The sequence below is a fragment of the Amphiura filiformis genome, chromosome 16, assembly GCF_039555335.1.
Source record: "Amphiura filiformis chromosome 16, Afil_fr2py, whole genome shotgun sequence".
Classification (NCBI taxonomy): domain Eukaryota; kingdom Metazoa; phylum Echinodermata; class Ophiuroidea; order Amphilepidida; family Amphiuridae; genus Amphiura; species Amphiura filiformis.
Window position 1 is genome coordinate 34,733,296 of NC_092643.1, and position 22,241 is coordinate 34,755,536.

General features: G+C 36.3%; 2 protein-coding genes across 2 annotated transcripts in view; both read left to right on the plus strand.

Annotated features, from left to right (window-relative positions):
• LOC140135911 (uncharacterized) overlaps window positions 1–22,241 on the plus strand; it is a 232,440-nt gene that overhangs the window by 80,672 nt on the left and 129,527 nt on the right. The window lies entirely within an intron of this gene.
• Window positions 184–22,162, plus strand: LOC140136397 (hyalin-like). Its single transcript, XM_072158121.1, has 19 exons — window positions 184–355; window positions 982–1,236; window positions 1,845–2,099; window positions 2,984–3,238; window positions 11,003–11,236; window positions 11,779–12,030; window positions 12,742–12,996; window positions 13,432–13,683; window positions 14,174–14,428; window positions 14,879–15,130; window positions 15,587–15,841; window positions 17,503–17,757; window positions 18,358–18,612; window positions 18,992–19,246; window positions 19,656–19,910; window positions 20,230–20,382; window positions 20,915–21,169; window positions 21,457–21,711; window positions 22,101–22,162. The coding sequence occupies exons 1-19, from the start codon at window positions 184–186 to the stop codon at window positions 22,160–22,162; spliced, it is 4,437 nt and encodes a 1,478-aa protein (XP_072014222.1).

Below are 22,241 nucleotides of genomic sequence, written 5' to 3' on the forward strand. Positions count from 1 at the left end.
AAGGATAGATATACCTTGTGAATCTATGATACAGAAGTCTGGCATTGTGCATGTTTATTTCACTGTACTAAACATCTTTTATGACAACTTCTATTGACAGTGGAACTTAATGACACTACTCCTCCTGTAGTGAATAATTGTCGGCCCCAACCAATTAGCATCATCATTCCACTTGGCGCAAATATGACTGTCACATGGACAGAACCTACAGCTACTGATAATTCTGGCATGATGCCTAATGTCACACAATCCCATCGATCTGGTGATAGCTTCCCTGTTGGCACTACACAAGTTACTTACACATTCACAGACCAGGCTGGAAATGAAGCCACTTGCTTATTTTCTGTAACCATCGGTAATTGATTCTTTCTCTGTTTAGTTGATTGATGTTTGGTTAGTTCAGTTTCTTCATGAGGTGATTGGATTCTAATCTACTGATATAGACACCAGTGACTTAGTATTAAAAAGGTTTATGATCTGGGATCTGTGTATTCCAGGATATGATATTTGTATTTGAAGTCCTTATAGATGTAGCATTATATTTATGCTAAGTTTATCATGTTTTTTCAGTCAGCTGTCTTTAGTGCACTCCTGAGCACTGATGTTAGTTTTGGAGGCATCAACCTTTTGCCTTCCTAAACTTACTTTTTAGGCAAAGACGTAAAACCTCTTGGTAAATGTGACAAACTCTTGTTTTTGTAAAGCAGATATTTCATGGTGCTACTTTACAAATTTCCAGCTCCAGTTCTCTTCCTATCTATTTAGTTTTATTGCATAATGGTCTCATGTTGGGCTACATGCAGCATGAGTGTGTACTCAAGGGTGTCTTCAGAAAATGGTACTTTACTAAATGTTCATATTCTTCATGGTAGTAAACAGTATCTTGTACAAGCATGAGCAATACCTTTGTGTATATTTTGAATAGTCTGAACTACAGTCAGCATATATTGAGAGCATTTTGATGTTTTTATCCATGCGTAGTTATAGGACAAGATTCAGACCCACCTGTTGTCACTGGATGCCTTAAACCACTTAATATAACCATCCCTGTTGGATCTGCATCTATGACTGTGACATGGGCAGAACCTACAGCTACTGATAACTCTGGCTTGATGCCTACAGTCACTCAATCCCATCAACCTGGTGATAACTTCTCTGTTGGAATGACACTGGTCACGTATGCATTCACTGATTTGGCAGGGAATGAGGCCATGTGTGTGTTCATGGTTACACTTGGTATGATTTACTCTTTAAATTATTCAAGGTGAAAGGGAAATGTAGACTTAACTCTCTCCACGCTGGTGTCGACTGCAGACAAGTTTTTAAAAAAAATCAAAAATTCAAAAATTTCAGAATTGTAAATTTTCACAACCATATTTGGAATCAGCATGAAAAATGCATTCAAATGAGTACAAACAAGCTTAGTATTGGTTCAGTGGTTCTTAAAATAGGTCTTGATATTTTGAGAAAATATCTCAAAACTTGGACTTTTTATTAATATGATATGGCTAGCACGGAGAGCATTAACTTTAGTAGTTGAGTGTAGGCTGAGAATGGATAGATAGGGGCCTATATTGGAGGCAAGACTGGCCCTAGAAGTTTAACAATATATTACCTTAGAATTCAATTAGTATAGGCCTAAAATATGGTTATTCAGTACGATCTAGAAAAGAGATTTTAGAGTGATAGAATTTAACCGGTCATCTCCAGATTTACAAATCCACCATCATTTAACTTAAAATGGGTAGCATGTGAGTTGCATAAAATGCCGTAAAGCCAAACCAACATATCTTGTTAATGTCGCCCTCAATCCATTATTATTTTGTTATATTGCTTCTGCACAGTTGAGGGCAATGACACTGAACCACCTGTAATAACTAAATGCCCACAGTCATTCAGTCAAAATGTTGCAGTTGGAACAGTTTCCACCAATGTGACCTGGACAGAGCCTACAGCCACAGATAACTCTGGTCTCACACCTACCGTTACCCAATCCCATCGATCTAGTGATAGTTTCCCTGTTGGGATAACACAAGTTACGTACATATTCACAGACCAGGCTGGCAATGAAGCTATGTGCTTATTTATAATTACAATTGGTAGGAATAATTTGATATTTTAAAGTAGTTTGTTAGTATAAGATTGCCAGTTCTAGTCTATTGTCCACGTTCGTAGTATTCATTTATAGTGGTGAACTGACGAAGCAGGTTGGATGCTGTGTCTTGAGTGATGATGGTTTATTTGAAACTGTTTTTATGGTTTGTTACAAGTTTACAGTTTACTTTAGTGTGGGCCTATATTTCATAGATGTACTGCTATGAATTAACCTAGCTATACAGATGATTAAGATTAGTAGTGGTGGTTTACATTTGCAACAATTTAATTGATTGCCATTTTATAGTAGTATTCTATATGTTGTTGTTGCTTAGTTTTCAAAAGAAGGCAATGGAATGGTAAATGTTGGATTTTACTATAGTATAATGTTGTTGAGGTTATGAAATGTCTTATAATATGTCATTGGATGAGCATATTCTGTATCATTTCTGGTGTAGTGTGGAATCTTGCATTAGCTTAAGTTAAAACTTAACTGCTACACAGGAGTAATTCTGTCTTTTACCACGTTGCAGAAGTAGTGGAATGGAACATAGTTTATTCATTGATATTTTAGACCTATTACTTTTTTTGTACATCATTTCTGATTATGTAATTATGTGATATGTTCATCAGAGTGACCAATAAAATGCATCTTCTAAATACTTTTGCTCTGACCTCTTCAACCCTAAGAAATATTCTTACAATGTTGCTGATTGGCTCAATAAATCATAATAATCTTCTTGTAACCAATTAGCAGGTACTACTCGTAGATTAAAAGGGCTTCATTCAAGAGGATGCATGTGCATTTGAAATCAATAGTACATTGCATATTGTTTACCTAACTAAAGACCCCATTCTGAAATTAATTTTTAATTATAATCCCAATTAGTTGCAATAGAAGATAACACGCCACCTATGATAAGCAACTGCCCAACACCTGTGAACCATACAGTACCCACCAATACCTCCTCAAGAGTGGTTACCTGGCAACCACCTACATCAGAGGATGACAGCGGACAAGTCGTGGATGTATTTAGTACCCATCAATCTGGGGATAGCTTCCGTGTTGGGGAAACACAAGTTGTGTATATCTTCACTGATCAAGCAGGAAATTCAGCAACATGTATATTTACTGTCACAATTGGTAATTTATTTTTAAACTCCTTTGAGATGTATCAAAGAGTGTAGAAGATAGTACATGATTGTTTATTTTCAACACTTGAGCTTAATCTGGCTATAGTAATTCTATATATTGTTAACAAAGTTATATTATCAGGATTAGACAGGGTGACAAATTCAGTCAGAATCAGGAAACCTATCCTTGCATTGACCAGCCTAATCTGGTTTTTCAAGAATCAAAAATGATTTGATATCCTTTCTGCATGATCAGTCAATTAACCCCAGACAAAATAATGAAATTGGAAGCAATGATTTGCGTCTTTGTCAGACGTTCAACAGACATATATGATTTATTTGCAATAAGTATGTAACACAAATATATAGCATGCATATAAGGAATCAGCACCCAAAACCTGGACTTATTAGCAAAACGATATTTAGATTTACAAAGGACCCTGATGAACTATCAAAAGTCACCACCCCAGTGACCTACACAGTAAGGGCTTATAAATATCTTAAAATAAACAAGAATATTTTAGAGGACCTAGATGAAACCTATCTTAAGTCACCACCCTCGTGACCCCTACAGAGGGAGCTGAATAATATCTTGTTAATAAAAAATATAAATATAAAATAAGGAATATTTAATATAGCACCCCAGATGACCTATCTGAAATCACATCCCTAGTGAACTACAAAAGGGAGATTATAAATATCCAAACAAAGAGCACAGCCAGTAATATAAAATGATATGGGCTGAAACCTTTAACAATATTTGTGCATGCAAAATATATATATAATATATATTCCTGTAAGATGGTTTCCAGGAATCGTACATTCATATATATAGGGAAATCCCTGACAGGTTAAATTGGATACTTGATCCATACTAAAATGTCTACATACTTTAATTTGTGTGCATTTCTTATCCATACTTAAATAGATATATGTTTCAAATTAGAAAATCTCTGCCAGCGGATTTTAAATTTGTTTAAATTGATGCTAATGCTTTAGCATTGCTCACTTCAAATGACATGGTTAGACATGTGTGTATTTTTAATCAACTACAGCTATCTCGTCCTTTTCTTTTAAATTTTTGTTTGAAAAGCTATAACATATGAGATAACATTTAAATATATGCTTATTACCCCAAGGAGAGAGATTCCGCCGAGATGTACATTTTACACGATGAAGTTCAACTATCCGCAGGAAGTTCTTGATTGATATAGCAAGGAAGGCACATATCAAGAGTTTCATGATTTGAGCAATTTACCGCTCTCAAAAGGAATTAGACGACTGCACCAAACCAATCATCAAATCACGAATATCGTGACCCAATCTTTGCTCTATCAATTACGTTAGAATTGCTTCTTTAACTTTAACATAGAAACTTAACATTTTCTTTATAAATTTTTCCGCACCATACTCTCAATATGAAAAATTGCAAAGGGAGTGGTGGGTGGGAAAGAAATTTTTTTAAACACAACCTAGTCTTGTTGAATCTGACAAAATAATGACGAAACAATAAATGATCGGAATGCAAAACATCGCATGTGTACCACGTGACTTGGCAACAGTACACAAATTCACACAATAGGCCTTACCAACGGGGACCACAGCATTTATTCTGCAGGGGTTAAATTGGTTTTCAATTGATGGGATTGAAAACGTTATTAACCCCAGACAAAATAATGAAATTGGAAGCAATGATTTGCGTCTTTGTCAGACGTTCAACAGACATATATGATTTATTTGCAATAAGTATGTAACACAAATATATAGCATGCATATAAGGAATCAGCACCCAAAACCTGGACTTATTAGCAAAACGATATTTAGATTTACAAAGGACCCTGATGAACTATCAAAAGTCACCACCCCAGTGACCTACACAGTAAGGGCTTATAAATATCTTAAAATAAACAAGAATATTTTAGAGGACCTAGATGAAACCTATCTTAAGTCACCACCCTCGTGACCCCTACAGAGGGAGCTGAATAATATCTTGTTAATAAAAAATATAAATATAAAATAAGGAATATTTAATATAGCACCCCAGATGACCTATCTGAAATCACATCCCTAGTGAACTACAAAAAGGGGAGATTATAAATATCCAAACAAAGAGCACAGCCAGTAATATAAAATGATATGGGCTGAAACCTTTAACAATATTTGTGCATGCAAAATATATAATATATATTCCTGTAAGATGGTTTCCAGGAATCGTACATTCATATATATAGGGAAATCCCTGACAGGTTAAATTGGATACTTGATCCATACTAAAATGTCTACATACTTTAATTTGTGTGCATTTCTTATCCATACTTAAATAGATATATGTTTCAAATTAGAAAATCTCTGCCAAAGAAGTTAATGGATCATGCAAGAACTGAATGAGAAATAAACTTCCCAATCCCCCCCCCCCCAGATTTTTAAACATATTCTATTTATTCTTTCATTTTCATCCGTTAAGCCTGGGGGATATGGGAAGCTCTCTGGATGTTCTTTTGCCTGATATATAGGAGACCAAACGGTGACTGTGAGTGTAATCCCCTACCCATAGTGGTTTTGTCAATTATTACGCATATCTGGATGAACTATATCTGTGGGTAATGACACGTTAACTCTGCTCTACAAATTTTGTGTGCCACTTGTTTATATTTCTGGTACATCTAAGCCCCGCACCATGTTTGTTATCATCAAGCGAGAAGTGTGCCATGGTATAAAAGTGTACAGAGTACTAGGATAACATGCCTATTCTATAATACAATAGGTCAACATACTTCTTGAATCAACGTGATAACTAGGCGGCTGCATGAACCTCACGAAAAAAACTTGAACACAATTTTTGATTTTGAATTTTGTTGAACAAGAAAGATTTGAGGGCATAGTACTTGGCCCCTGCCTAGGCTATCCCATGCCAACCTGGAGTTGATTCCTTCCTTAGTATTAACAAACTTAATCGATCAAATCCCACATGCTAGACCGGTTTTTAATAAATTTTTATTAAATAAAATACAATAGGGCAATTCATGGTTCTGAACAAGATGATCGTTTAAAACAATACAAAACAAAACAAAAACAAACATTCTTGCTTCTGAAGCAGCAACTTGACACGTTCCTTGCTTATTAACTTATACCAATCTGACAATTGAATTCTTGAATGTTCTTGTACTTAGCATCCACTATATCATGTGCACATATTCAGTGTGCATTCCAAATGTTATGCATACTTCCATTAAACAATTTTGAGTACCTAACAACTGAAAGTATAATTGATGACGCTGTACAAGTGTACATACCTGTCAAATGTTCAGAATGTCAGAAGATTGATTGCAGCAACTGCAGGACTTTGGGAACAGAGGTCTATTGGTCAGATGACATTCAAAACCCAAATAGACTGTCCCTTGTGAATGCTCAACATGCAACATCTTGGATTGGACAGGCAGAGTTGAAACAACACTCTTAAAATCACAATACCAGGTCAGTCATATTACTTATGACCCACAAGACAACGACGACGTATAATTGTACGTGATTTGTGATTCTTACCAGATTGTACACCATTTTATGTTTTTAAAAAGCACTTGACATGATTCTTCCATTTTACGTCGTTCGTAGATAAAGCAACGTGCAACATTCAGTGTTAATTCAAAATGTGCAAATATAAGTCATTGATTGCTGCAATGTAGCTGCTACGCGGCTCCATGTCTAACTGAAGTAAACCCATTATCATGATTATAGGTAAATGCTTGATGAAGAGATCACCGTCAAATATTATTGTGGTCATAAACAAATCTCCAGTCTCACGACAAGCAAGTTGAAGCAACACGTCTTCCCTCCTGTTACCTGATATAATCTGCAATGAAGAAAACAGAAAAAGGGGAGCAAATTGTGCAAGCAAAGGCTTTTGCATCTCATATATACAAGCCTGATTATTAATAAAACTACCTTACTATATACTAACGAGTTGAAAATTGAATTGATCTTGAACATGATTATTTTTCCATTTATTTTGTTTATTTATTTACCTCTTTATTTACTTTTCAACTTTTTAAATATGCCAGAAGGTCCAAGTGGAAAGGCAGTGTGCTCTGTTCCCACTATCTAGGCGAGCTTCACAAAGATGCTGCCAAGTAGAGTAAAACCAAATCTAGTAAAAACTATGCCGAGTTAATTTGGGCAAGTAAAAGGAATCGTACCAAGATCTACCAAACTTGTTTTACATCAGATGACTCTACAATTTTGCTTTCCTGATGATACATCTTCTATGAATTCCTTAAATGCCAACACCTATGCATATGTCAGGAAACCCATAAAACGATCCTCCAATTGTTAAATTATAGGGCTGCTACTCACTGTTAATATTTTCTGTAATTTACATACGAAGGACTCTTAACTTTGACCTTCACCGATTGCCTTGAATGACCAAAATCCAACAACCTTTGCATATGTCAGAAAAACGACCTCCAAAATTGTTAAATTATAATGCTGCCCTTCGATGTTAGTATTTTATGCCAGAAAGGAAATCTGTTCACATATCCTAACCCTTACCGATTGCTTTAAACAGTTTTCCAGGAATTTTCATGAAAATCCAACCAAAATTTGACTTCCAGTAATTCAAGCTTTTCCAAGAGCCACTAACATTCTTTAATCAGACTAAATGATTCACGAATATCCCACTTGTAATATCAGGATATCATATACCGCGCATCACTAATGCACCGCAAGCGATGTTACTATATTGCATATCGCCCAACACTTGTTTACGATCTCTTGGCCATATCTTGGCTAGAACTTATGTAATTTCACGTTGGGTTGATCAATAATCTGTTGATAGCACGCCACAGGAATTGGCTATTTGCAAAATCCCCAGGACTGATTGACGGTAAACAATTTACGCAATCATCGAGACCGCCATTTAGTATTACCAAACCCACGATTTGGTAGCCCAATTGGGCTTAATTTCGATTTTTATTTATTTATTATTATTATTATTTTGCGAATTTTGACAATTTCCTGGCCTCAAAAAACCAATGATTAAGGAAAATTTTTGGGACTTTTTAACATTTGGCTCCCATAAAGTTAAACCAAATTAAAACATTTTTGGAGACTTTTTGATTATTTGGCCAGCAATTCAAGCAGAAATTTTTGGCAACCTGGTTTTATGCTCTGCTTGTGTGAATATCACAGTTTGAAAAACTTAAAACCGTGTCAAGTGAAATTATAAAATAAATCGCACTCGACCCAATGTTATTTATACTTCCAATGCCCATTTTTTTACAAATATGTTCTACCTTTAGGCTTTAGGCCTAGGCCTAAGTCTACTCAAACCCGGGATTGATTATAAAAGCAAATTTCTCACCAAATCAACTCATCATCTTGACTGCTCTCCACACCGCTGCCGGATAACGCCCGAGTCTGTGTGACCCGTTCACGTAAAATTGTCACATTCCGCATTTAAAATACCAGCAACTTCGCCTCTCTATCACTCGGGTTAGTTTTGTCCAACTATTTGTATTATTTTATAAAATATTTAAGAGAATCCCAGACAATGTCACAATTTCCACTTGCCGCAATACCATCACTATGATAATATTGACGACTTTACTTGATTGCTGCAGCTAGTTGTTTCGCATGTGAAATTCAACAACGATTTTCCGCTCATGTACTGATGTAAAAAGACTTTGGAATCGTAAGGAACCAAACTGGACTATATCATTAGCCTATGATCGCACTTGTACTTTCATAACTGATGAATTATCAGCCATGCTCCTGGCGAGATGCTCTCGGTGATAGCGCAAATAGACATAAAATTCAATCCAGCTGGTGGTATAGGCTCTTTTCTCCCAATGTTCCACTCAAAGTTCTTGAAATTCCAAACCGCCGCATATATTTTGTTGTATTTTTCCGATTTAAAACCATCAATGAAAACACGGTCCACGCCACGAAATATTGTTGTAAATACACTTCCAAATTAATATATAAAGCTACTGGGATTACTACTTATGAACGATGGTTAAATTGTAAAATATGCAAACTAAAAACTTCCGAAGAAATTTTTTTTAAACACAACCTAGTCTTGTTGAATCTGACAAAATAATGACGAAACAATAAATGATCGGAATGCAAAACATCGCATGTGTACCACGTGACTTGGCAACAGTACACAAATTCACACAATAGGCCTTACCAACGGGGACCACAGCATTTATTCTGCAGGGGTTAAATTGGTTTTCAATTGATGGGATTGAAAACGTTATTATCACTTGATTCTTGTAAGATAATTGAGTGAGAATGAGATTTTGATTCATGAAAAAGTGCAACAGAATTGACCCAGTGAAAAACATTGATATTTGTTCCATCCTTTCCTTTGTATTCCCTTTGCTGTATATGTTGCAAGATAATTGAGTGAGAATCAAATTTTGAGTCATGAAAAAGTGTAAAAGAATTGATCTAGTGAAAAACATTGATGTTCATTCCATCCTTTGTATTCCCTTTACTGGATATGTTGCTATGTAGGTATGGGGTTTGCGCATGTGTAGCCTGTTTTTTCATACCAACCTCAAGAGCAAATATGAAAGTGTTATCTAACTTCATTCCCCTGCTTCGGGCTAATGATAGTTCAACATACAAGCACGCTTAACGCGGCTGTGTACTCTAGCCATTGTTTCTTTCTCAAAATTGAGTTTTTATGATATGTTTGTACCTTGTTATGTTTTTTATAAATACAAGGAATGAAAATCCAGATTTGTAAACTCCAACTGCAATATTTTAAGGATTTTATTTCACTATTCCACTCGTGTTTGAAATTGAAAGGAAAGAAAATCTTTGTTGTACCAGCAAGGTACACGCCAAGCAACAACTCATCGCGTTGCGTATCGCGCAATTTGTTAACGCACAAATACGCGACGCTTATCTGCATGCGCGGCGCATCTTATGGAAACACCACGGAAGCACTGATTTCACAAAATTCTAGTGGTCAAATGGCTCCGTTTAGCTGATAAAATGTGGGTTTTTTCAAGTTCTTTCCCCCGATTTAAATATCAAGTTATGAATGGATTTCGCTCAAACTTCTCAAGGGGCTGTGGATTTACCCAATGTTCACGTAATATAAGTTTCAAAAACGAAAACTGTCGCATTCTCCTGTGAGATTCGATGAAAGTGCAAAATGTGACCACTTTAAACTTCAACGGCCATTATTTCAATGTTCATTTTCTCGGTAAAATGACGATTTAGGTACACGATAACTCAATAAATACAACATCTATAGGTAAGCAAATATGATCATCGTAAAAAGCATGATCGACTCAAGAAACGGTTTTCTCATTTTTTTATATGTTGGTCTATTTCCGATTTTGGGCATCATTTTGTGCAAATAGGCGTTTTGAATTTTAAAAGTTCATTTTGATGCCTTATATGGTCAATATCTCAAAAATAAGGCCAATATCAAAAAATAAAAAAACGTTTTTGGAATGGAGCCTCAAGATTGAGCTAAAAACTAAATAAAATATTTTGGAAAGAGTGTTTTTGGTTATGATGTACCTAACAAATATTGCCAAAAACTCACTTTTTGTGATTTTCTTCAAAATTGTTGTTTTTACCCCAAATCTGTATTTATATTAAGATTTATTGATGTATTGCCTTCATTAAAATGTATACTTTTATATGTTTTGCGCGAATAATTACAAAGTTATTGCACTTTTACTACATGCATGTCTGAGAGTACACAGCCACCTTAATGCGACCAATGTATTTAATGACACTAACATCTTCCTTGCAGTTGCTGGTGAGGACACAACACCCCCAACAGTCAATGGGTGTCCAGTATCACAAAACTTTACAGTTCCATCTGTAACTACATCACTTCCTGTCACATGGGCAGAACCTACAGCTATTGATGACTCTGGCATGACACCTACAGTCACTCAATCCCATCGACCTGGGGATAACTTTTCAGTTGGAGTCACAGAAGTCACATATACATTCACTGATATGGCAGGGAATGAGGCCATGTGTAGATTTATCATAACCATTGGTATTCCACATTTTTGTTTCCTGTTTGGTGGTGGGATTTCTCTCATAATCTTTCCAAAATCCATATTCTGCTGATTCCTTTATGGACCTGAAATCTCTGATTTGGCTTGGATTACATTTTAGGATTTTAATTTGGTGTATGATTAAATTGGTGTTTTTTTTAAATGATGTACTTTTAGCCCGTCATTTTAGATTGCGGTAGTTTTTTGCTCAAATAGGCAACATTTGGTGGCTTAGAACAACATGGTAGTGTCTAGTAGCTCTGTTTTGGACAGGACTGAAGAATGATGATGTCACCTTTTTAGGACAAAATATAGCTCTGTTACAGGATTTTATTTATAGGCCTAAGCACATGGAATGTATTAAGATATGAGTTCATTTTAGGGACTATAAATTAACTTTTAGTGGTGTTTGTTAGGAAAGGCTCTAGTGTTGTATTTTAGAGCAGAATTGTAGAATATGTGAGTTTTAGTGATGGTGATCAGAAAGAAACTAATAATAGTATATGCCCATAATACACAGATGTGGCACAGGACACGACATCACCTGTTATTAGCAGTTGTCCGGATACAGTAAATGTTATTCTTCTTCCGGGAAGGACTTCTACACCTGTCTCATGGACAGAACCTACAGCTACTGATAACTCTGGCTTGATGCCCAATGTCACCCAATCCCATCAACCTGGTGATAACTTCACTGCTGGTCCATCTCAAGTTGCTTACACGTTTACTGATCAGGCTGGGAATGAAGCAATGTGTATATTCACAGTAATGGGTAATTAGAATATTAATGGATTTCATTTATAGATAATTATGTTATCTTGACATTTGCAGCTCTCAAGTAACAATGGTAACAATCTTGACAGGTAGTAAGACTATGAAGCTGAAAGTCTCAAATTACATTGTTCAATGTGTTTAAATTACAGTATTAAGTTACATTTGTGGACAGAGCCCATTAAGCTCAATTTCAATGATAGAATGTACCTCAGTGAAGCAACACTATTGTAAAATCCAGTACAATAATTAAATAATAATATGCAAGAAAGAATGAGCCATACCAGAGTGATTAACACAGACAGCATCATGGGGTCATTCTGGCTAATAGCCATACACCCCTATTAAAGACATGACTTAGGCACCACGTTCAATTTGGTCCTATAGAACTATCGGTGCCCGTAGATTAGGTTGCACTGTACAAATATTCAGGGTACAATAAAAAGTGTCATCGGTACCTCTTCGGGCACCCATAGTGCTATAGAACCAAAAAAATGTTGTGCCTTAAGTCTTCCACACAGGGAGTGTGAATTGCAAATGGGGTTACCAGGATAGGTAACTCCATTTGAAAGCTACGCCCCAGTGTGTAAGATATTAAGACCATGTCTTCAATATATTGATTTCAACTAGAATAGGCCAATGGAGGGATTAGATGCTGAAGAAATATTTCTCATTCACTATAAATCCTTACTCCAATCTTCTTTGGTCATAGTCATTGCATTGGATTCAATACCACCTGTTATCAAAGGATGTCCAAAGCCATCAACTTATACCATACCCATGGGAACGACATCTATAGATGTTACCTGGATGGAGCCTACAGCTACTGATAACTCAGGGATGATACCAACTGTTACCAAATCCCATCAACCTGGTGATAGCTTCCCTATTGGAATCACACAGGTCTCCTATACATTCACTGATCTTGTTGGAAATCAGGCCACTTGTATCTTTGTGGTTACAGTTGGTAATTATAACAGGAATTTTGTTCTTTAAATGCATGGAATGTGACCAGGCATGATTTCTGTTTAGATCACTATTACCAAATGGTGAAAGGAATATGTAGCTCCAGATAAAGTCAAGATAGTGTAACAACTGATTCTAAGTATTATGATATAATCTGCAGAGTCTCTAGTCTATGGTTGGTCTTTGATATGGTGTAGGTATATTGGCATGTGACATTTAGAGTAAGGTATTACTGCTGGTATGATTTACTTTGTAATAATGTTCTATGTATGATGGAATTATCATTTTTGATAATATTGTTTGCAGCTAAAGGTCAGCTTTCAACCTGTTATTTTAGAAGAGTTCTAATTTTGTAGATTCAGGTGAAAGTTTTAGAAGAGGTAGTCAGGAAGTAACCTAAATTGAAGAAATAATGATTTATGCCCATAATATACAGATATTGGACAAGACACCATAGCACCTGTCATTAGCAGTTGTCCGGATACAATTAATGTGATCCTTCTTCCTGGAATGACATCTACACCTGTCTCATGGACAGAACCTACAGCTACTGATAATTCTGGCTTGATGCCTAATGTCACCCAATCCCATCAACCTGGTGATAACTTCACTGCTGGTCCATCTCAAGTTGCTTACAAGTTTACTGATCAGGCTAGGAATGAAGCAATGTGTATATTCACAGTAATGGGTAATGTGAACATTTATGGCGTTCATTAATGTTTCTATCATCTTATATTAGATATTTGCAGCTCTCAAATAACAGTGGATTATAGTTTTGAAATGAGAATTGTAAAAATAATTGCATGACATCTCTAAGTATCTGAATGAATACTAGTACATGATTACTTGTACAACTAGTCTATTGTTCTGATGATTGAAAAATTGTCATGTTTATCTACTGACTATTCAAGTGTTCCGTTACAAATATTGGCCAAAGCCCAAATCGAGTTCAATCTAAAATATAGAAAGTGTCCCAATGAAGCTAGCTATGTTATTGTAAATTGCACTGCAATGACTATATAATGGTTTGAAAGAAAGAGCAAAGCATACCAACAAAAGTAAAATCAACACAGGATCCACTCGTATAACACAGGATCAATTTTGGAAATGAAACAAATGTACAAAAGAAATATTTCTCTTTCACTCTAAATCCTTACTCCAATCTTCTTTGGTCATAGTCATTGCATTGGATTCTATACCACCTGTTATCCAGCGATGTCCAGAGCCATCAACTTATACCATACCCATGGGAACAACATCAATAGATGTTACCTGGGTGGAGCCTACAGCTACTGATAACTCAGGGATGACACTAACTGTTACCAAAACCCATCAACCTGGTGGTAGCTTCCCTATTGGAATCACACAGGTCTCATATACATTCACTGATCTTGTTGGAAATGAGGCTACTTGTACCTTCTTGATTACAGTTGGTAATTATAACAGGAATTTTGTAATTTAAATGCATGGAATCTGACCAGGCATGATTTCTGTTTAGATCACTATTACCAAATGGTGAAAGGAATATGTAGCACCAGATAATGTCAAGATAGTGTAACAACTGATTCTAAGTATTATGATATAATCTGCTGGTTAGTCCATAAACTGTAGAAAGAGTCTCTGGTTGGTCTTTGATATGGTGTATGTTTATTGGCATGTGACATTTAGAGTATGGTATTACTGATGATATGATTTACTTTGGAGTCTGTTCTATGTATGATGGAATTGTCATTTTTCATATATTGTTTGCAGCTCAAGGTTAGATTTCCTTCTGTTATTTTTGAAGAGTTTTTAAGTTTGTAGATTCAGATGAAAGTTTTAGAAAAGGTAGCCAGGAAGTAACCTAAAATGAAGTAATAATGATTTATGCCCATAATGTACAGATATGGGACAAGACACCATAGCACCTGTTATTAGCAGTTGTCCGGATACAATTAATGTGATCCTTCTTCCTGGAATGACTTCTACACCTGTCTCATGGACAGAACCTACAGCAACTGATAACTCTGGCTTGATGCCCAATGTCACCCAATCCCATCAACCTGGTGATAACTTAGCTGCTGGTCCATCTCAAGTTGCTTACACGTTTACTGATCAGGCTGGGAATGAAGCAATGTGTATATTCACAGTGATGGGTAATGTGAACATTTATGGCTTTCATTAATGTTTCTATCATCTTATATTAGATGTTTGCAGCTCTCAAATAACAGTGGGTTATAGTTTTGAAATGAGAATTGCAAAATTGCAAAATTGCATGACTTCATAAGTATCTGAATGAATACTAGTACAACTAGTCCATTGTTCTTCTGACTGAAAAATTGTCATGTTTATCTTCTGACTAGTCAAGTATTACATTACATTTTTGGCCAAAGCCCAAATTGAGTTCAACCTAAAAGATAGAAAGTGCCCCAATGAAGCTGTTATTGTAAATTGCACTGCAATAACTAAAAAACGGTTTCTTTGAAAGAAAGAGCAAAGCATACCAAGTAGAGTAAAATCGACACAGGATCAATTTTGAAAATGAAACAAATATACAAAAGAAATATTTCTCTTTCACTATAAATCCTTACTCCAATCTTCTTTGGTCATAGTCATTGCATTGGATTCTATACCACCTGTCATCCAACGATGTCCAAAGCCATCAACTTATACCATACCCATGGGAACAACATCTATAGATGTTACCTGGGTGGAGCCTACAGCTACTGATAACTCAGGGATGACACCAACTGTCACCAAATCCCATCAGCCTGGTGATAGCTTCCCTATTGGAATCACAAAGGTCTCATATACATTCACTGATCTTGTTGGAAATCAGGCTACTTGTACCTTCTCAGTTACTGTTGGTAAATATAATAGGACTTTTATGCATTTTGCACTTCAAATGTGTGGAAATGTCTAACCAGGCATGATTTCTGGATAGATTTGTTTCTCTAAGATTTGTGATGACAATGTAATACAAGTTTCTTTGGGTTAGTATTTTAGAAGATGGGAAAAGAAGCAATGGTATTGTAGTGATTGATTTTCCAATATGATCTGCATCTTGTGGCTAGTCGTTGGCATGGTGTAGATTTATTAACATGTGATATTAGAGTAAGATATTTAAGATAATTCTGATCTGCAGTCTACAGGCTGAGTCAAAAAGAAGTAAACGCATGTTTGAGGGCTGTAACTCAAGATCTGTAAGGAATCTGCTAAAAATAAAAATACCACTGGAAAGAGCAAATTCTACACGTCTAAATAAATAAAAGAATTGTTGCAATTGCTTACAGCAAACTAAAGTTATACTCATTTGAATACAACCACTCATTTTTGTAGCTGCACACGGCTGATTGATTTACATCCATTTCAATTTCGACGAATCAGCAAAGTTCTAAAAGGATTTATTATTGAAAAGACAACTTTTGCTTTTATTCAACAAAGTCCATGACGGTACTATAGTTTGCAGGGATACCAATTCAAGTCTTTACGAACGATCCGGCAGAAGCTTGATTGGGGAATGTTGGGTAAAGGATTGAGCTGATCTTTGGTCTTGCTGTAACGCATGTCTAACTCTAGCAATGTTCATTTGTGATCTAGCAGTTCGTGGTCTGCCTGAAGCTTCCGGCTATCTGTTCCTTAGTGTCCCATGCACATTGAACTTGTTCGCATTCTTATACTGCTCCCTTACATAAAACCTGGTTAGCTGTAGGAAATTGGGGACGAAAAAGACGCTGAACTTCAGTGGGACTCTTAGTTTCATGATACTTCGTCGACTTGCACGTGCGCTCCCGTGCGGTAAATTGTGGTGTCATGTAGTCATTTGGCCCGTTTTATTAAAATGTAGTGCAATGAGGTAAAAATCATATTGAAAAGAACCCTTTAACATGTAGATATTATTGATCGAAACCACACCTGCTACAGAACTTTATTTGCATTTGAATATCGCGCCTTACCAATCAACATAATAGGTAGACCCCTACTTGGTAAGTGAAACCGTGTGCAGCTACAAAAATGGGTGGTTGTATTCAAATGAGTATAACTTGAGTTTGCTGTGAGCAATTGCAACAATTCTTTCTTTTATTTAAATTTCCAGAATTTGCTCTTTCCAGTGGTATTTTCATTTTTAGCAGATTCCTTACAGATCCCGAGTTACAGCCCCTCAAACATGAGTTTACTTCTTTTTGACTCAGTCTGTATGGTTGTTTGTTGATATGATGTAGATTTATTAGCATGTGATATTATAGTAAAGATTGCTGATAAATTTAATCTGTTACCTATGGTTGGTCTTTGGTATGGTGTAGATTTATTGGTATGGGTTATTAGAACAGGTGCTATTGTGATACTTAGAGTCCCTTATGTATTGACAGTTTGGGTCATCACAAATGTTTTTCATGATAGTGAAAGTAGCCTTAGAACTTGAATCATCTAAATTATGTCATCCATGTAGTATTGCATGAAATAAGCATCAGCCATCAACAAAATATTCTCTCCAGATCATGCTAGCATTCAGTAACCTCTCTTTCAGTTGTCGATATGGACACAACCCCACCTGTAATCACCGGTTGCCCTGAATCAAGAGGTTATGATATACCCATTGGAACAAAATCTCGGGTTGTTACATGGGCAGAACCAACAGCTTCTGATAACTCTGGGATGACACTTGCACTCAGTCAATCCCATCGACCTGGAGATAGCTTCCCTGTTGGCACTACACAAGTTACTTACACATTCACTGATATATTTGGAAATAGGGCCATGTGTAATTTTACAATAACAATAGGTAAATCAGTTTTATTGTCAAGAGCTGTTAGCTTGTTCTAGTTAGTAACAGGAGATCATTTATCATGTGGTTTTAGTTTTTATTTGGTTTTAGTTATTAATGAAAGTTTATTCATATTGAAAAGTCAGCCAATGCTAAGACTTTTTGTGATGATGCAATTTCTGTTTAAATAGTCTTGGTAGTTCTAGATGGAATTAGAAATTCATATTATCAAAGAGGAAAAATAATGGAAAACATCACAATATTTTTAGGTATTAAAAATACTGGATTAGGCAAGTAATACTGGCATGAATAGATGTTCATATTATTTGGTTTGAATATGATAATACAAGGGATGTGTTGACAACTACTGATATAGGTTGAGTGTTTGTTATTTTACAAATGATATTTTCATTAGTGAAGTGATAATAGTTTCGGTCCTAGTTGCATGGTACATGTCTTAAAGTGTGTGTCACACTGTATTATACACATGTATGTAGGCTGGTCTGGTGTGGTACTCTGCCAAGATTGTGGACACTAGCTCTCTGCAGTGCACTGTTTTACTCTGTTAAAAGTTTGTTCACACAGTCTTGCTTTTGATCCATTGTTACCCACAAACAGCTCTTGGTGAAGATACCGCACCACCTAATGTCAGTGGTTGTCCGGAGCCGCTCAACTTCACTGTTTCACATGGAATTCTTTCTGGGAGACTAACCTGGATAGAGCCTACAGCTACTGATAACTCTGGCATGACACCTAATGTCACCCAATCCCACAAGCCGGGTGATATGTTCTTTGTTGGAGTCACCCAAGTCAATTATATATTTACCGATATGGCTGCGAATCAAGCTGTGTGTTCTTTCAATGTCACAGTTGGTAATTTATCTTCACAATTATTTGATAGTCCAATGTAGAATAGAATCATGCATGTCTGTTATACTCTAGAGGTTTCATCTTTTGAGGTTACCAAAGTGTTTATAAAGACAGGTTAGGAACTGCTATATCAGCATGCATATGACCCCCTCACTGTTCAATAGCCCCATCTGATAGCTCCTAATTTGGTGCAAGTTCCTTAAAGCAGAGGCATTCAAGGTTACATGACAGTTGGTCGGCAGTTTGACATCTCACATGTCATCTTATTCTCAACAACTAACTTTACACAAGCTTTTGGGCACTCCAAAAGGCACTTCTGCAGTGCTTGGTAACATTTGAATGTTTTGCTCTATGCTTTCAATCCATTGTTACCCATAAACAGCTCTTGGTGAAGATACCACACCACCTAATGTCAGTGGTTGTCCGGAACCTCTCAACTTCACTGTTTCACATGGAATTCTCTCTGGGACACTAACCTGGATAGAGCCTACAGCTACTGATAACTCTGGCATGACACCTAATGTCACCAAATCCCACCAGCCGGGTGATATGTTCTTTGTCGGAGTCACCCAAGTCATTTATGTATTTACCGATATGGCTGCGAATCAAGCTGTGTGTTCTTTCAATGTAACAGTTGGTAATTTATCTTCACAATTATTTAATAGTCCAATGTAGAATAGAATCATGCATGTCTGTTATACTCTTAGAAGTTTCATGTTTTGAGGTTACCAAAGTGTTTATAAACACAAACTGCTAGGAACTGCTATATCAGCATGCATATGACCCCACACTATTCAATAGCCCCATCTGATAGCGCCTAATTTGGTGCAATTTCCTTAAAGCAGAGGCATTCAAGGTTACTTGGCAGTTGGTCAGCAGTTTGACATCGCATGTCATCATATTCTATACAACTAACTTTGCACAAGCTTTTGGAAACTCCAAAAATGCACTTCTGCAGTGCTTGGTAACATTCAAATGTTTTGCTCTGTTAAAACCTAGTTTTGTTCACACAGCCATGCTTTCAATCCATTGTTATCCATAAGCAGCTCTTGGTGAGGATACCACACCACCTAATATCAGTGGTTGTCCAGAGCCTCTCAACTTCACTGTTTCACATGGAATTCTCTCTGGGACACTAACCTGGATAGAGCCTACAGCTACTGATAACTCTGGCATGACAACTAATGTCACCAAATCCCACCAGCCGGGTGATATGTTCTTTGTTGGAGTCACCCAAGTCAATTATGTATTTACTGATATGGCTGCAAATCAAGCTGTGTGTTCTTTCAATGTAACAGTTGGTAATTTGTCTTCACTATTGTTTCATATTGATTCTAATATAGATCTTAGCAATCTTAGACCCTAGATGTTTCATATCAAAAGCAAAAATAGATGAGGTGGCTGACAGCTTAGGAACTGCTCTATCAACAAACATATGACCAATTGTTCAATAACCCTACCTAATATATCCTAATTTATTCCTACATTTTTGTATAATATTAGTTGACATTGGATAGTATTTTACTTAGGACACCATACTACCTATCATAAATGGTTGTCCACATCCTATCAACATTATAATCCTGGTTGGAATGACTTCTATGTCTGTCACATTGACAGAACCTACAACTACTGATAACTCTGGGTTGACACCTACAGTCTCCCAATCACATCAGTCTGGTGAAAGCTTCCAAGTTGGGATGACACAAGTTGTGTACACATTCACTGATATGTTTGGCAATGTGACTGCATGTTCATTTACTGTAACCATTGGTATAAACCTGTTTGGCTTGGATATGGGTTATTTGCATTGCATAGTCTATCTGTAGTGGGGTGGGTTACTCGTTGTACTGTCACAGACTATAAGGAAACCATAATGAAATAACATTGCATTGCCAATGTTTAATAGCTGAAGCTAATAAGTTCATTGATCTTCTGATAATTTATTGGAATGCTTGCGACCAAATTTTGACATTTGACCCCATATGACCTTTAACTTTGGATGACCTCCCATACCAAAATGTTCCCCTGATCTGCACCAAAATGAAACGTCTATGAATTTCACAGACTGTTATCTTAAAAGATAGTGCTTTTTGGTGTCAGCTTTCTCAATGGCTGCCACCATACCAAGATGGCCGCCAAAAATGTAAACCACATTTTTGATAATTATAATGTGGACTGAAATACAGTTTCCCTGTTCATAGCTCTTTGGATGTATAAGCTTGGATTGTCATCCCAACATGAATGTTTAAAATCTGCCACAAATAGCTGACTCACCCATACCATTACACTATCTTTAACTCAGTTGAGGAGCAAGACATTAAAGCACCTGTCGTCACTGGTTGCCCAGAACCACTTCCTATTGTTATCCCACTTGGAACATCTCGCCGTGTTGTCACCTGGACTGAGCCTACAGCTACTGATAACTCTGGCATGACACCTACTGTCACACAATCTCATCGATCTGGAGATAGCTTCCCTGTTGGCACTACACAGGTTACTTACACATTTGCTGATATGGCTGGAAATACTGCCAGATGCACGTTCAACGTACTCATCGGTAAATGCACATATTGGTCATCTGGTGATGGGAACTTTGAGAGAAAGATTATTCAGTCATTGTTAAAGATTGTTCTTTCATTGTAGTGAATATGTGTAATTATACAAAGAAAAGGTGTTCCTTCTCTCAATGCAATAAATATGTGCATGCACCTCACACTTTATCACACTTAATTTCATTAAAGGACGGTGCTTCCTTAATTAATTTGGTCAAAAATCCTCCAAGTTAAATTTTATACAAGTTTCCAGAAATCATGATTTTATCTGCAATCACTCCTCTTAATTCAGTTGCTCAAGATGACACAACAGCACCCATGATAAGTGATTGTCCAGATTCTTTTGACATCCTTATCCCACTCGGAATGACATCTACGACTGTCACCTGGATAGCACCTACAGCTACTGATAACTCTGGCCTGACACCTACTGTCACACAATCCCATCAACCCGGTGATAGCTTCCCTGTTGGCACTACACAAGTTTCTTACACATTCACTGATATATCCAGGAATGAGGCCATTTGCACATTCACAGTAACCATTGGTAATTTATTGTTTGTTTATAATCGAATGGTGAAGGTTCTATATCTTGTGTGTGTTTTTAAAGTTATATTTCTTCTGGTATATGTATATGCCTACAATTTCAGGAAACTTATAAAATATGATATTCTGTTATGTGTGCATGACATAGTTCTATATATGGCAATTGATTGACAATATCAAATTCTGTTGTCTTACACCTATGATGATATCACATCTTAAACCAATCACGATATCAGGGATCTATCTTGCATGTACTTTGACAATATCAGACTTCCTTTGTTTCCTTCTCTTTTCCATTACTTGGTATGTTAATATTTGCTGTAATTTAGTGTAGCACTATTCCTGTCAAAAAGATTTCACTGAAACATCTGTTGTTTGATATACTTTTAGAACAGCTCTTAGTTTTGTCTTGGAAATATGGATTTTGCATGTTAGTAGACCTGTGTCTTTAACATACGTTTTTCTTTAATCATGTGGATTCTTGAAACATTTGGGTTTTCTATGTAATGATTCTATTGGAGTTGGGTTTTG

Excerpts from the sequence above, each read along its gene's own strand:
- LOC140136397 (XM_072158121.1), top strand. The coding sequence starts at position 184 with ATGACTGTCACATGGACAGAACCTACAGCTACTGATAATTCTGGCATG. Across the intron at positions 3,239-11,002 it reads TATATTTACTGTCACAATTG|TTGCTGGTGAGGACACAACA; the intron begins GTAATTTATTTT and ends TCTTCCTTGCAG. Across the intron at positions 21,170-21,456 it reads CACGTTCAACGTACTCATCG|TTGCTCAAGATGACACAACA; the intron begins GTAAATGCACAT and ends CTCTTAATTCAG.